This window comes from Amblyraja radiata, chromosome 6 (genome assembly GCF_010909765.2).
Source record: "Amblyraja radiata isolate CabotCenter1 chromosome 6, sAmbRad1.1.pri, whole genome shotgun sequence".
NCBI classification, from domain to species: Eukaryota; Metazoa; Chordata; class Chondrichthyes; order Rajiformes; family Rajidae; genus Amblyraja; species Amblyraja radiata.
The window spans coordinates 94,331,155-94,345,129 of NC_045961.1; the positions used below are offsets into that span (position 1 = coordinate 94,331,155).

A 13,975-nucleotide genomic window follows, 5' to 3' on the forward strand; every position below is an offset into this window, starting at 1 on the left:
ACGCACGAGGGACTATTTACAATTTTTGCCAAAGCCAAATCTGCACGTCTTTGGTGTGTTGGAGGAAACCGGAGCACCCGGAGAAAACCCACGCGGTCACGGGGAGAAGGTACAAACTCCATACAGACAGCACCCGTAGTCAGGATCGAACCCGGGTCTCTGGTGCTATAAGGCAGCATCTTTACCACTGCGCCACCTGTATTTGGTTCTATACAACCGAGGAAATCTTATTCAGTATATTTCTGGCCACAGAAATGGTACCTGCTGATGCAATCTGAGAAATACATACTGCCTGATCAGTTGCATTCATTCCTGGTACTTTGATTATTCTCTTGCAACCCAAAGCCATAGGAAGATGATCTAAAATAGTCACTGAGTGGATGCACTCAGAGTGGACACACGCACTGTGAAAGGAACCTCAGCAGCCGTAACTTTGCAAATTCAACCACTCGATTAACTCTTAGCCTCACAATGCTGCTCTATAAACCATTTATAACCAATTTTATTAATTTTTTTTTACATTTTATTTTTTTTTTAAATGGAACATCAAAGAATTCAAACAGTATGCAGGAATGTTCATGAAGTTACCACTGAGCAAACTACAGAATTTACCAATACTTGTTTTGGAAAATGGAAATAAAATGAAAAGTTTTTTTTCTTCAAACTAGTATATTTACACAGTGCCTAATCGTGAATAGCAACTAATCCCAAGATTTCTGCCCATGAATAAATTAACCATGATAACTATACAGAGTGTAAAATGATGAAATCACTTAATGTCATCCACTGCCAAATTAATACTGCAATCATCCTGTATCAAGTACTGAGGAGAATACTGCAAGGTTCCACATTGAAATATTATGCTGCAGAACATTGTGGGAATTAACTAAATATTGTAATATTAACCAGCCGTGACCATTGTATTTAGAAATAGCTGAAAAAGACAGCTTCAAGAAAAAGCAATTCTTGCAAGATCCAAACAGTTACTAATTTTTACAATTCCTAGTGTATATGGCAGATAAGTCATTGTTTAGGTGACATGGTGTCATGCAAAGTATGATGGGCTGTTTCAAGGCTAGAAATGTCATTCTCTATCTTTCTCTTTCTCTGAGGATATCATCCTTTTTTTTCATTTTTCCTTATTATCTTTTTTTTTTTAGTTGTTGAGTATTTTGTTTCCCCCTTTTTGCGTGGTCACGTCTTCTTTTTTTTTTTGTTCTACTGCAAAATGATTCACTTAGCCGTGACGCCGCATTCCGCAATCCTACAATGACTTTTTGGCAAGTCGGTTCATCTGGTTAACTGGGTCGGAGTCCACAGAACCTTTGTAGATGGTACCTCGGCATCAGTTTACGTAGTAGAGCCAGTAGATCAAGTTGAAGAGGGAAAAAACCACTGGAAATACTATCCTTGACCACCTGTCTATGGCGTTAACGTCAGTCAGATTTGGGATTTTGATTTTCAGCTGGGATGACCTTCTGCGCAAACGGTTCTTTTTAGCCTGGGTGGTAGCGTTTCTATCGGGCGTGCTGTGGCCCAGTCCTACGCGGGCTGTGCTTTGTTTCCTGTACTGGATTCCTGAGTTGTCAAAGGACATCGCCGAATTCCTCGATTCGGTCACGCTCGTCATCACCTCCGTCGCCGCGACTTCGTTGTGGATCTCCAACGTCGAGAGCAGGATGTTCCCGTGGGCATCCACCTGGGTGTACAAATAGAATAGGCAGGTCAGTCGTGTTTGCTGGGGAGGTTTACAACACCGGGAGGGGGACATCTGTTTGGGCATCGGTTGACGGTTAGGTTAGCTGTTGTCACGGGTAGCCGAGGTACAGTGGGAATGGCTTTGTTTTGCAAGGTATCCAGTCAAGGCTGCACATAAATACGATCAGGACAATCTCAAGGACGATAGGTAGAGCAAAGGGACGGCTATGGGGAGAAAAGGTTACGGGGAGAAGGCAGGGGAATGGGGTTAGGAGGGGCAGATAGATCAGCCATGATTGAATGGCGGAGTAGACTTGATGGGCTGAATGGCCTAATTCTGCTCTTATCACTTATGACATGTCCTTAAGATCAACAGTGACTTTCAACAGTAACTATATTGTCACCTGTACCTAGATGCAGTGAAAGGCCTAACTTCGCTTGCAATCCAGTCAAATTATACTATCATCATACAAGCACAATCATACAAACTTAGAAACATAGAAAATAGGTGCAGGAGGAGGCCATTCGGCCCTTCGAGCCAGCATTCATTGTGATCATTAAATTAAATTACATTTCTTTATTTATATAGCACATTTTTAGTCAACTTGCGTTGACCCCAAAGTGCTTCACATAATTACATCCACACACACAGGCAAAGGTGGGTGAAGTGTCTTGCCCAAGGACACACACAGGCAAAGGTGGGTGAAGTGTCTTGCCCAAGGACACAATGACAGTATGCACTCCAAGCGGGATTCGAACCGGCCACCTTCCGGTTGCCAGCCGAACACTTAGCCCATTGTGCCATCTGTCGCCATGGCTGATCATCCCCTATCAATAACCCGTGCCTGCCTTCTCCCCATATCCCTTGACTCCACTAGCCCCAAGAGCTCTATCTAACTCTCTCTTAAATCCATCCAGTGACTTGGCCTCCACTGCCCTCTGTGGCAGGGAATTCCATAAATTCACAACTCTCTGGGTGATAAAGTTTTTTCTCACCTCAGACTTAAATGTCCTCCACTTTATTCTAAGACTGTGTCATACGGTAAAAGCAGAAAGAAGTAAAAAGTAAACGTGGTAAAAGAAGGAAAAGAGTGCAACAATTGTAGAGTAAACAAACAGGTTTCTTCGGAGGCAGAAGATGCAGTGTACATCATATCGTTCTAGGTTTAGAGGTTGTAGAACGATTATACAGGATGATAGTGGGGGCCGTCAAACAAAGAGCCACCGTCCTCTGATACCATCTTGCTAGATTTTCAGTGAAGCAATCAATTATAACATGCATGGCAGAGAAGATATAAAATAGAACCAGGGTAGGTTGTCGACCTCTTGAACTGACCCCTAGTTAAAAATACCATGGCTGATCCTTTGCCTCATCTCTAATTTACTGTTTCTCTTGAATTCCCTGGAGTCCCAAAATATCTCCTGGCCTTAAGTGTAATCAACATCCCAGCAATCTCTGTCATCAGGACAAATAAAACCTCAATGGACATCACATAAGAGCGTTGATAAAATGGATTCAGTCAAAGTGTACGCTGTGGGAATGTGTAGCAAGAAACTGCAGATAGACACAAAAAGCTGGAGTAACTCAGCTTCAGACTGAAGGACCCAACCCGAAACGTCACGCATTCCTTCTCTCCAGAGATGCTGCCTGTCCCGCTGAGTTACTCCAGCTTTTTATGTTTAACTTCGGTTAAAACCAGCATCTACAGTTCCTTCCTATACAAGAAACCGCAGATGCTGGTTTACATCAAAGAAAGACAGAAAATGCGGGAGTAACTCAGCGGGACTGACAACAACTCTTAGAGAAGTGTTTAAAAGAAGGAACTGCAGATGCTGGAAAATCGAAGGTAGACAAAAGTGCTGGAGAAACTCAGCGGGTGCAGCAGCATCTATGGAGCGAAGGAAATAGCCAACGTTTCAGGCCGAAACCCTTCTTCAGAGGTCTTCTTCTCGGGTCGAGTCTGAAGAAAGGTCTCGATCCGAAACGGCACCCATTCCTTCTCTCCAGAGATGCTGCCTGTCCTGCTGAGTTACTCCAGCATTTTGTGTCTATCTTCTTATACACTGTGATAAGGTGTACATAGGTCACGAACATAGGCATAATGAGGGGAGCTAAGAATAAGGGACAAGTTCTCACATTTCAGCACTGGTGTAACAGATGCCAAGAGAAAGGCATTGAAGGATGTTGTCAAGTTGGAAAGGGTGCAGAGAAGATTTACAAGGGTGTTGCCAGTGCTCGAGTGCCTGAGCTATAAGGAGAGGTTGAGCAGGCTGGGACTATTCCTTGGAGCACAGGTGGAAGAGGGGTTATCTTATGAAGGTATTAAAAAATCACGATAGAAATAGTTCGGATAGACACACAGAGTCTTTTGCCCAGAGTACTACAGGACATAGTTTTAAGGCTAGAGGGGAAAGATTCAATAGGAAACACATTTTCTCGCAGGAAGTGGTGAGTCTGTGGAATTCTCTGCCTCGGTGGGCGGTGGAGGCCGATCCTCTGGATACTTTCAAGAGAGAGCTAGATAGGGCTCTTAAAGATAGCGGAGTCAGGGGATATTGGGAGAAGGCAGGAACGGGGTACCGATTGTGGATGATCAGCCATGATCACATTGAATGGCGGTGCTGGCTCGAAGGGCCGAATGGCCTACTCCTGCACCTATTGTCTATTGTCTATTGAATCTGAAGAGCAACCTTTTTATACAGAGGGTGGTGGGTATATGGAACAAGTAGCCAGAGGAGGTAGTTCAGGCAGAAACTATAAAAACTTTCAAAATACTTTTGGATAGGTACATGGATAGGAAAAGTTTAGGGGGATATGGGTCAAATGTGGGAGGGTGGAACTAGTGTAGATGAGGCACCTTGGTCAGCATAGGCAAGAAGGCCTCAGAGCCTGTTTCTGTGCTGCATGACTCCATGACTCTTTGACTTGGATAAGTGGTTTGAAGGCCTGGTGTTCAAGTTTGCAGATGATGCTAAGATAGGTGCAGGGTCAGGCAGTGTAGAGGAAGCAAGGACATGGACAGGTTAGGGGGCAGAGAAGAGGCAGATGAAATTCAGTGTAGCAAAGTGCAGAGTCATGCATTTTAGCAATAAGAATAAACGCGTAGATTATTTTCTAAATGGAGAGAGAATCCAGAAATCGGAGATGCAAAGGTACTTGGGAGTGCTGGTGCAGGACTCCCAAAATGCTAATTTGCAAGTTGAATCGGTCGTAAGGAAGGCAAATTCAATGCTAGCATTTATATCAAGAGGACTGGAATACAAAAACAGAGATGTAATGGTGAGGTTCTATAAGGCGTTGGTCAGGCCGCATTTGGAGTAATGTGGGCAAATCTAGGTCCCATATCTGAGGAAGGATGCGCTGGCTCTGGAGAGGGTTCAGAGGAGGTTTAGTAGAATGATTCTAGGAATGAGTGGGTTAGCGTATGATGAGCATTTGACAGCACCGGGCCTCTACTCGCTGGAGTTTAGAAGGTTGAGGGAGAACCTCATTGATACTTAGAGAATAATGAAAGACATAGATAAGAATGGAAAGGATGTTTCCGCTGATGGGAGAGTCTAGGACCAGAGGACATAGCCTCAGAATTAAAGGCTCAGAATATTTTAGAAAGGAGGTGAGGAGGAACTTCTTTGGTTCTCAGGCAGTAGTTAATCTGTGGAACTCATTGCCACAGAGGGCTGTGGAGGCCAAGTCAGTGGATATTTTTAAGACAGAGATAGACAAATTCTTGATTAGAACGGATGTTATGGGTTCTGGGGAGAAGGGAGGAAAATAAGATTTGGAGGTAGAGATCAGCCAAGATTGAATGGTGGAGTAGACTCGATGGGCCGAATGGTCTAATTCTACTCAGTTTCTTCTGGGAGTGCTATTAACACAAGCAAAAGACCCCACCGACATCATCCCTGACTATTGGAAGCTACCCATCTTGTATCACTGATATCATGCAAAAACCTAATTACGTTCATTAATTTAGCCCTGCTTGCAAAGAGCTTTATGAACACCACATTAAAAATGAAAGCCTTCCTCTGCTACTGCTATCTTTTAAATAATCTCTAATGTATTATACTTAATATTTCACAGCATAATATTTATCGTAACCCTTGGGGAAAGTCCACTTAAGAGATTAATGACCCAGAAACAATTTTTTTTTTAAAGTGCAGGGTCTTAGAGGGACTTTGGTTTGAATAATGGGCCAGCAATAACTATACGACGGATGCATGCTCTCTCCTTAATATTACCAAGGGCCCTCATTGTGCGCTGGTACGGCAAGCACCATCACATTTGAGTATGTCGCAAGACATTCACATCAACTTGAACTTTCATGGCTTGCTTTGACTGCTGTGTGATCAAAGAAAGCTTACCCAACTGAGCAAAACTAGATGGAAGCTTTAATGGATCAATGATAGCTCGACTACCGATCTAGCCATTCCAGATTGTCACCTGGAACATGCTGCCGGAGGGTGGTGGTGGTGGAGGCAGTAAAGATCGGGGCATTTAAGAGACTTCGAATAGACATGAATATGCAGGGAATGGAGAGATATGGATTGAGTCTTGGCATCATGAGATGGTCTTGGCATCATGTTCAGTGCAGACGTCATTTGCCAAAGAGCCTGTTCCAGTGCTGTACTGTTCTATATTTAACAATTCAGCCTTGAGAGCTCTTGTCCGCTTCTCCTGTACCAGTACCTCATCCCATCTTACACCGGAAACATCCTTGATATCCCTTGCTAAGGTTAAACTCTTAAAGCAAAATAGATTCCTATTGCTTTAACGGAAGTAAATTGATATGTTTAGGAAGGAAATATCTTCTTATTTTTCAAATCACTTCAGAGGCTTTTCCAGCCTATCCAAGATTTGACAACTGGATTTTCATTTTGTGGAGATATGTACAGCAACTGACTTGCTCTCCTGAACGTCATAGAAAAAGTCTGATAAGAAATTAATCTCTCTCAATGTCCCCTCCCTATTACTATGGTGCCAGACTTCCTCCATTTTACCAATTAGTTCTTTCACATTAGCCTTTTTAATTCCCCTCTTCAATGCTATTTACTCAAACAGTTCTCAATAATGCATCTTCACCGTTTGAAAATCAGGATATCTAGGATTATAGATCGACACAAAATGTTAGAGTGACTCAGCAGGACAGGCAGCATCTCTGGACAGAAGTGTCGAGGCCCTTCTTCAGACTGAGAGTCAGGTGAGAGGGAGACACAGAGATAAGGAAGGGTAAGGTGTGAAAACAAGACCTCAAAGGGGATGTCGATCACGGAAAATGTGATTAGTATGGGTGTCAGGGTTTATGGGGAGAAGGCAAGAGAATGGGGTTAGGAGGGAGAGATAGATCAGCCATGGTTGGATGGCGAAGTAGACTTGATGGGCCGAATGGCCTTATCTTCAATGTAAACCAGTATCTGCATTTCCTGGGATTGTAGCTCTATTTATTTTCCCCAAACCTCACCCTCTACTTTCAGCCTGACAAAGGTCGCCACCCAAAACGTCACCCATCCTTTCTCTCCAGAGAGGCTGCCTGACCCGCTGAGTTAACCTAGCACTTTGTGTCTTCTCAATAGACTTATGGGCGTGTCCCACTTGGCGATCTTTTAGGCAACTGCCGGCAACTGTCATAGTCGTGGCAGATCGCCGTAAAACTGGCGACAACCTACGTCCGGGAAAGTCAAGCTATGCTCATTGGCATCAAACCCACGGTTGCCAAAAAATTTCAACGCTACGACTTTTTGCGTGACTGAGGAGACTACTCCCGGCGATCACCGGCGAACATGTGGCGACCATCTAGTCGCCTGTAGTTGTCTAAAAAATCTACGTGGGACATGCCCATTAGTTGCAGCCCACTCCAGCAGCTAAGTTTTCCCTCGAGCCCCAGCCCCAGCCCCATTTATATGGACCATCTGCACTGAGATTCAAGATTATCAAACTCTTCCCCTGTGAAGATGCCAGAGGAAATACTCCCATAACATTTGAAAAGCATCTTGATGAATACTTCGATTGCCCTGGCTTAGAAGCTACAGACCGATATTGGTTAATAGAATTGATCTGGATGGGTACTTGTTGTCAGCATGGACATGGTGGGCTATGGGACCCATGTCTGTGTTTTATGACCGTATAAAGGGGCTGTCCCACTTGGGCGACCTAATTGGCGAGTTTAGAAGAGTTTAGGAGAGTTTGTAAAAATGTCATGTTGGACACCGACCGAAAAGTGGAGAGTGAAGAGGACCACCTTCGAACTCCTTCGACTATGTTGAAGACTATCCACGACTACCTTTGGCTACCTTCAATTACCTTCGACTACCCTCGATTACCTACCACTAAAATGTCGACCTATTACGACCTACTACGACTAAACCTACGAGTAAAAAATGTATTGATTTTTTTCCATGGCAACCTTTTTTTACTCGCGGGCATTTTGAAAAATAGGCCATGACCTATCTGGGGCCTCGATTACACGGGGAATACTCTCGAGCATGAAGGAGAGTTACAAAGACCTCCTAGGACCTCGTGTTGACCATCCTGCGAGTATGAGTCGAGGGCAAACTCGCCAGAACTCGCAGATTAGGTCGCCCAAGTGGAACAGCCCCTCTCTGCAACATAATCTGTGCCACAGGACAGGAGCTAGTTTACTAGGTGCATCATATGATCTCCGTTGCCTTTGTAACATCTCAGCTTAGTCAAACAACTGACAACCAAATTTAGTATGTTTAAGTAAACATAAACTGTGTCATGCTAAACTATGTAGGGAGGAACTGCAGACGCTCGTTTAAACCGAAGATAGACACAAAAAGCTGTAGTAACTCAGCGGGTCAGGCAGCATCTCTGGGAGAAGGAATATGTGAGGTTTCGGGTCGAGACCCTTCTTAAATGGGTCTCCCTTAGGAGACCCTCCGCCATTTTCACTGTTCGATAATCTTGAATCTTCAGTCTGTAGAAGGGCCTCGACCCGAAACGTCACCCATTCCTTCTCTCCAGAGGTGCTGCCTGACCCACTGAATTACTCCAGCTTTTTGTGTCTATCTTCATGCTAAACTACATTCAATCCTATTTGCAAGGCAAACCCTTTGCAAGTCAATGCTGAATTGCAATCGGGGACGAGGTGCAATAATGTTGATGCAATAATGGGATGGCACAGTGGTAGAGTTGTGGTCTTACAGAGCCAGAGACCCGGGTTGAATAGTGACTATGGTTGCTGTCTGTGTGATTAATAATTTAAACGTGACAATAATCTAAATTATTGACTAATGACCAGTGACTAATGAACATGGAACGTGGAGGGAAGTGAAATTGAGGCCAAGATATTATCGAATGGCAAAACAGACTTAAGATACGCCAAGGCCTCATCTCAATCCTATTTCTTATTTTCTTAAGTAGTTGGAAATGGACCTCGGCTGGTCAGGAGTGATGTCAGGTATTATTTTTTTCACACAGTGTGGCACAAGCTGGAACTCTGCATCAAATGTCAAAACTGAAACTGAGTTTGGTGAATTTTTGATGAGTAAGAATAGGAAAGGCCACAGAACCAAGCTGGCTCATTGGATTTAAGGCATACACCAGCTATGATCTAATGAAATGACAAGTAAATTCGAGGACTGAACAGCTTTCTGCTCTTCCTTTTTTCCCGTTCTCAGAAGCATTATCGCTATTTTCAAATATATGTGTGAGATTCTGTGGCATGCATTTTTTACATTCCACGTTAGCCACTCGCATCGTGAAACATACAAGAAAAAAACTCAATATCTGGCACGCTGGTGCAGCGGCAGAGTTGCTGCCTTAAAGTGCCAGAGATCTGGGTCCGATCCTGACTATGGGTGCTGTCTGCACGGAGTTTGCACGTTCTCCCTGTGACACTGTGGATTTTCTCTGGGTGCTCTGTTTTCTTCCCACATGCTAAAGATGTACGGGTTTGTTTGTTTAATTGGCTTTGGTAAGTTGTAAAATTGTCCCGAGTGTGTGTTGGACAGTGTTATTGTGCAGGGAGATCGCTGGTCGGCTCGGACTGGCTGGTCCGAAGGATCTGCTTCCTCGCTGTATCTCTAAAGTCTACTTCGACCTCGCAAGCTGCCAAAGTCACCAATGGCCAGAGCTACTTTCATTCCACACAGAGCCCCCCCCCCTTTCCCCCTCCCTTATAAGCCTCAGGGCTTATAGGGAGAAGGCAGGAGAATGGGGTTAGGAGGGAGAGATAGATAGAAACATAGAAAATAGCTGCAGGAGTAGGCCATTTGGCCCTTCGAACCGGCACCACCATCCAATATGATCATGGCTGATCATCTAAAACCATTCCTGCTTTTTCCCCATATCCCTTGATTCCTTTAGCCCCAAGCGCTAAATCCGAATTTTATATTTCTACTAGACCAAGTGCAGACCCGTTGGGTCTGTTTCCCCAACGGCGTTTGCGGGGGGGGGGGGGGGGGGTGAGAATAGGGGAGGGAGGGGAGAGGAGGAAGAGGAAACGGGATAGATTTGGGAGGGAAAGGAGAGCGGGGTAGGGGGTGAGAGATGGGGAGAGAAATGTGGGGGAGGGATGATGGGGAGGGAGGGGAGGAGGGAGGGATGGGAGAGGGGGGGGGGAGAGAGGGGAGAAAAAGAGTGGGGGGGGGAGATGGAGGGAAGGGGGAGGAGAGGTGAACAGAGTGGGAGGGAGGGAGGAGAGGGGTAGAGGGAGTGATGGAAGCTGTAAGAGGATAGTGGGAAGTGGGTGGGGGGGAAGAGAGAGGGAAGGGGGTGGGGTAGAGAGAAGGGAGTGTGGGGGAGAGAGGGATGGGAGAGGTGTGAGGAAGGGGGGAGGAGAGAGGGGAGGAGAGAGTGGAAGAGTGGGGAGGGAGGGAGGGGTTAGCGGGGTAGCGGGGAGTGGTAGAAGAGGACGGGGAGTGTGGACGAGGGGAACAGAGGTGATAGGGGAAGGGGGGTGTGGGAGAAGGGGTGGGGGAGGGAGAGGCGTTGGTAAGGGGATAGAAGTGAAGAGTGGGGAGGGAGGGGGTTAGGGGGAGTGGTGAAAGAGGAACAGGCGGGGTAGGTGTAAGGGGTTGGGAGAGGGGAATGGGTGGGAGAGGGAGAGGGGTTAGGAGAGGGAGACATAGAAAACATAGAAATTACGTGCGGAGTCTGCATCAGCCATTCCAGCCGCAACACCATTCAATATGATCATGGCTGATCATCCAACTCAGTATCACTGAACCTGCTTCTCTCCATACCCCCTGATCCTTTTGGCCACAAGGGCCACATCTAACTCCCTCTAAATATTAGGCCAATGAACTGACTCCACTACATTCGTGGCAGAGAATCCAGAGATTCACACTCTCTGTGTGAAAAATGTTTTCTCATCTCGGTCCTAAAAGATTTACCCCTTATCCTTAAACTGTGACCCTTGTTCTGGACTTCCCCAACATCTGGAACAATCTTCCTGCATCTAGCCTGTCCATCCCCTTAAGAATTTTGTAAGTCTATAAGATCCCCCCTCAATCTTCTAAAATCTAGCGAGTACAAGCTGAGTCTATCCAGTCTTTATTCATATGAAAGTCCTGACATCCCAGTAATCAGTCTGGTGGGGGGGGGGGGGGGTGGGGGGGGGGGGGTCTGCGGCACCACACTCACATTAACCACCCCCCAAACACACTGGGGGGGGGCGGGGGGGTGAGAAGTGGGGAGGGAGGGGAGTGGAGGAGGAGGAAACGGGACAGATTTGGGAGAGAAAGGAGAGCGGGGTAGGGGGTGAGAGAGGGGGATGGGGAGAGAGATGTGGGGGAGGGGAGGGATGGGGAGGGAGGGGAGGAGGGAGGGAGGGGGAGAGGGGTGGGGGGAGATAGGGGAAAGAGTGGGGAATGGGGTAGAGAAGTGGAAGAGTGGGGAGGGAGGAGGAGAGGGGTAGGGTCTGTGTGAAAAATGTTTTTCTCATCTCGGTCCTAAAAGATTTACCCCTTATCCTTAAACTGTGACCCCTTGTTCTGGACTTCCCCAACATCTGGAACAATCTTCCTGCATCTTGCCTGTCCAACCCCTTAAGAATGTTGTTAGTTTCTATAAGATACCCCCTCAAACTTCTAAAATCTAGCGAGTACAAGCCAAGTCTATCCAGTCTTTCTTCATATGAAAGTCCTGACATCCCAGTAATCAGTCTGGTGAACCTTCTCTGTACTCCCTCTATGGCAAGAATGTATTTGAGCATTGGGCATTGTGACATCACACGATGGAACGTTCACCAGGGGCTGGGGCTGGGGCTGATTCTATGGGTGAGAAGCCAGTATTGTTTGAAATATTTGGGGGGGGGGGGGGGGGGCGGCGGCATCACACTCACATTAACCACCCCCCAAACACACAGGTGGGGGGAGGGGGGTGAGAAGAGGGGAGGGAGGGGAGAGGAGGATGAGGAAACGGGACAGATTTGGGAGAGAAAGGAGAGTGGGGTAGGGGGTGAGTGAGGGGGATGGGAGGAGAGAGATGTGGGGGAGGGGGGGGGGGTGGGGAGGGAGGGGACGAGGGAGGGAGGGGGAGAGGGGTGGGGGGAGAGAGTGGAAAGAGTGTGGAGGGAGAGTGGAGGGGGTGGGGGGAGAGAAGTGGAAGAGTGGGGAGGGAGGAGGAGAGGGGTAGGGGGAGTGATGGAAGAGGACAGAGGGATAGGGGGAAGGGGGCGGGGGGAGAGAGGGAAGGGGTGGGGGGAGAGAGGGATGGGAGAGGGAGAGAGGTGAGGAGAGGGAGGGGGGAGGGAGAGAAGGGGGAGAGAAGTGGTAGAGTGGGGAGGGAGGGTGGGAGGGGTTAGAGGGGGTAGCGGGAGTGGTGGAAGAGTGACGGGGGAGTGGTGGAAGAGGAACAGAGGGGTAAGAGGAAGGGGTGGGGGAGAGAGGGGTAGGGGAAGGGGTGAGGAGAGAGGGAAAGGGAGGGGAAGAGAGAGGGGTGGTGGAGGGAGAGGGGTGGGGTAAGGGGAGAGAAGTGGAAGAGTGGGGAGGGAGGGGTAGGGGGAGTGGTGGAAGAGGGACAGAGGGGTAGGGGAAGGGGGCGGGGGGAGAGAGGGAAGGGGGTGGGGGAGAGAGGGATGGGTGGGAGAGGGAGAGGGGTGAGGAGAGGGAAACATAGAAACATAGAAATTAAGTGCAGGAGTAGGCCATTCGGCCCTTTGAGCCTGCACCACCATTCAATATGGTCATGGCTGATCATCCAACGCAGTATCCTGTACCTGCCTTCTCTCCATACCCCCTGATCCCTTTAGCCACAAGGGCCACATCTAACTCCCTCTTAAGTTCCGATTGGACATATGTGAACATTGGGCATTGTGACATCACACGATGGAACGTTCACCAGGGGCTGGTGCTGCTTCTATGGGTGAGAAGCCATTTTGTTTTTGAAATATTGGGGGGTGGGGAGGGGGGGAAGGATTTGATTAAAAACGTGTACTTAAACACGACGAAATGTAATGAGGTGCAGATACTTAGAAAGAAAAGTGAAATCTCTACCGAAATGGAAAAGATGTCGGCGATTCTGCATCTGGTTTCGGAGTTGCAGTGAATCAAAGGAAGAAATGCAGCCGGCAGCCGTCCATGTAAATGGATCCATTCCGATTGGACATCTGCGAGCATTGGGCATTGTGATTGGACATCTGCGAGCATTGGGCATTGTGACATCACACGATGGAAACGAATCAAAAGGCAGAAAGGCAGCCGGACGGACGGCAGGCGACAGGCACAGACTTTTATATAATAGATAGATAGATAGATAGATAGATAGATAGATAGATAGATAGATAAGATCACCTTTCATCCTTCTAAATTCGAGTGAATACAAGCCCAGTCGACCCATTCTTTCATTATATTTCAGTCCCGTATCAGTCATGATTGAATGGTGGAGTAACTTGATGGGCCGAATGGCCTAATTCTACTCTTACTCCTTACGACCTTATGACCTTTTGGCACTTGCTGGGCATGAGAGAGAGAACACTGCCCGAGACGGCTCTTCTAGAAAACAGCCTAAATTAAATGGGCCAAACGGCCTCCTCCTATGCCTAACAACTCATTTAAACGTACATCTTACAGGGTTTGACAGGAAAGTACAGGAACTATGCTCCCTTTGGATAGAACAAACGTCCATGGTCTCAAGATTAAAGGTTAGAAGACATTTTAGAAGAAATGTCTTCACCCAGAGCACAGTGAATCTTTGACATTTTTAGAGTTTAGAGTTTGGAGATTTAGCATGGAAAACAATCCTTTGGCCCACCGAGTCCACGCCGACCAGCGATCCTCGTACACTACCACTATCCTACGCTCTAGGGATAATTTA

The 13,975-nt window shown here is 47.0% G+C and overlaps 1 protein-coding gene across 1 annotated transcript in view; it reads right to left on the reverse strand.

Annotated features, from left to right (window-relative positions):
- Nucleotides 1-505: 505 nt before the first annotated feature.
- The window catches only part of gabrb3 (gamma-aminobutyric acid type A receptor subunit beta3), a 345,776-nt gene continuing 332,306 nt past the window's right edge, over nt 506-13,975 (reverse strand). The window contains exon 9 of the mRNA XM_033023257.1: nt 506-1,699. Within this exon, the coding sequence (XP_032879148.1) occupies nt 1,346-1,699 (354 nt within the window). The 3' untranslated portion in view covers nt 506-1,345. The remainder of the gene's footprint in view (nt 1,700-13,975) is intronic.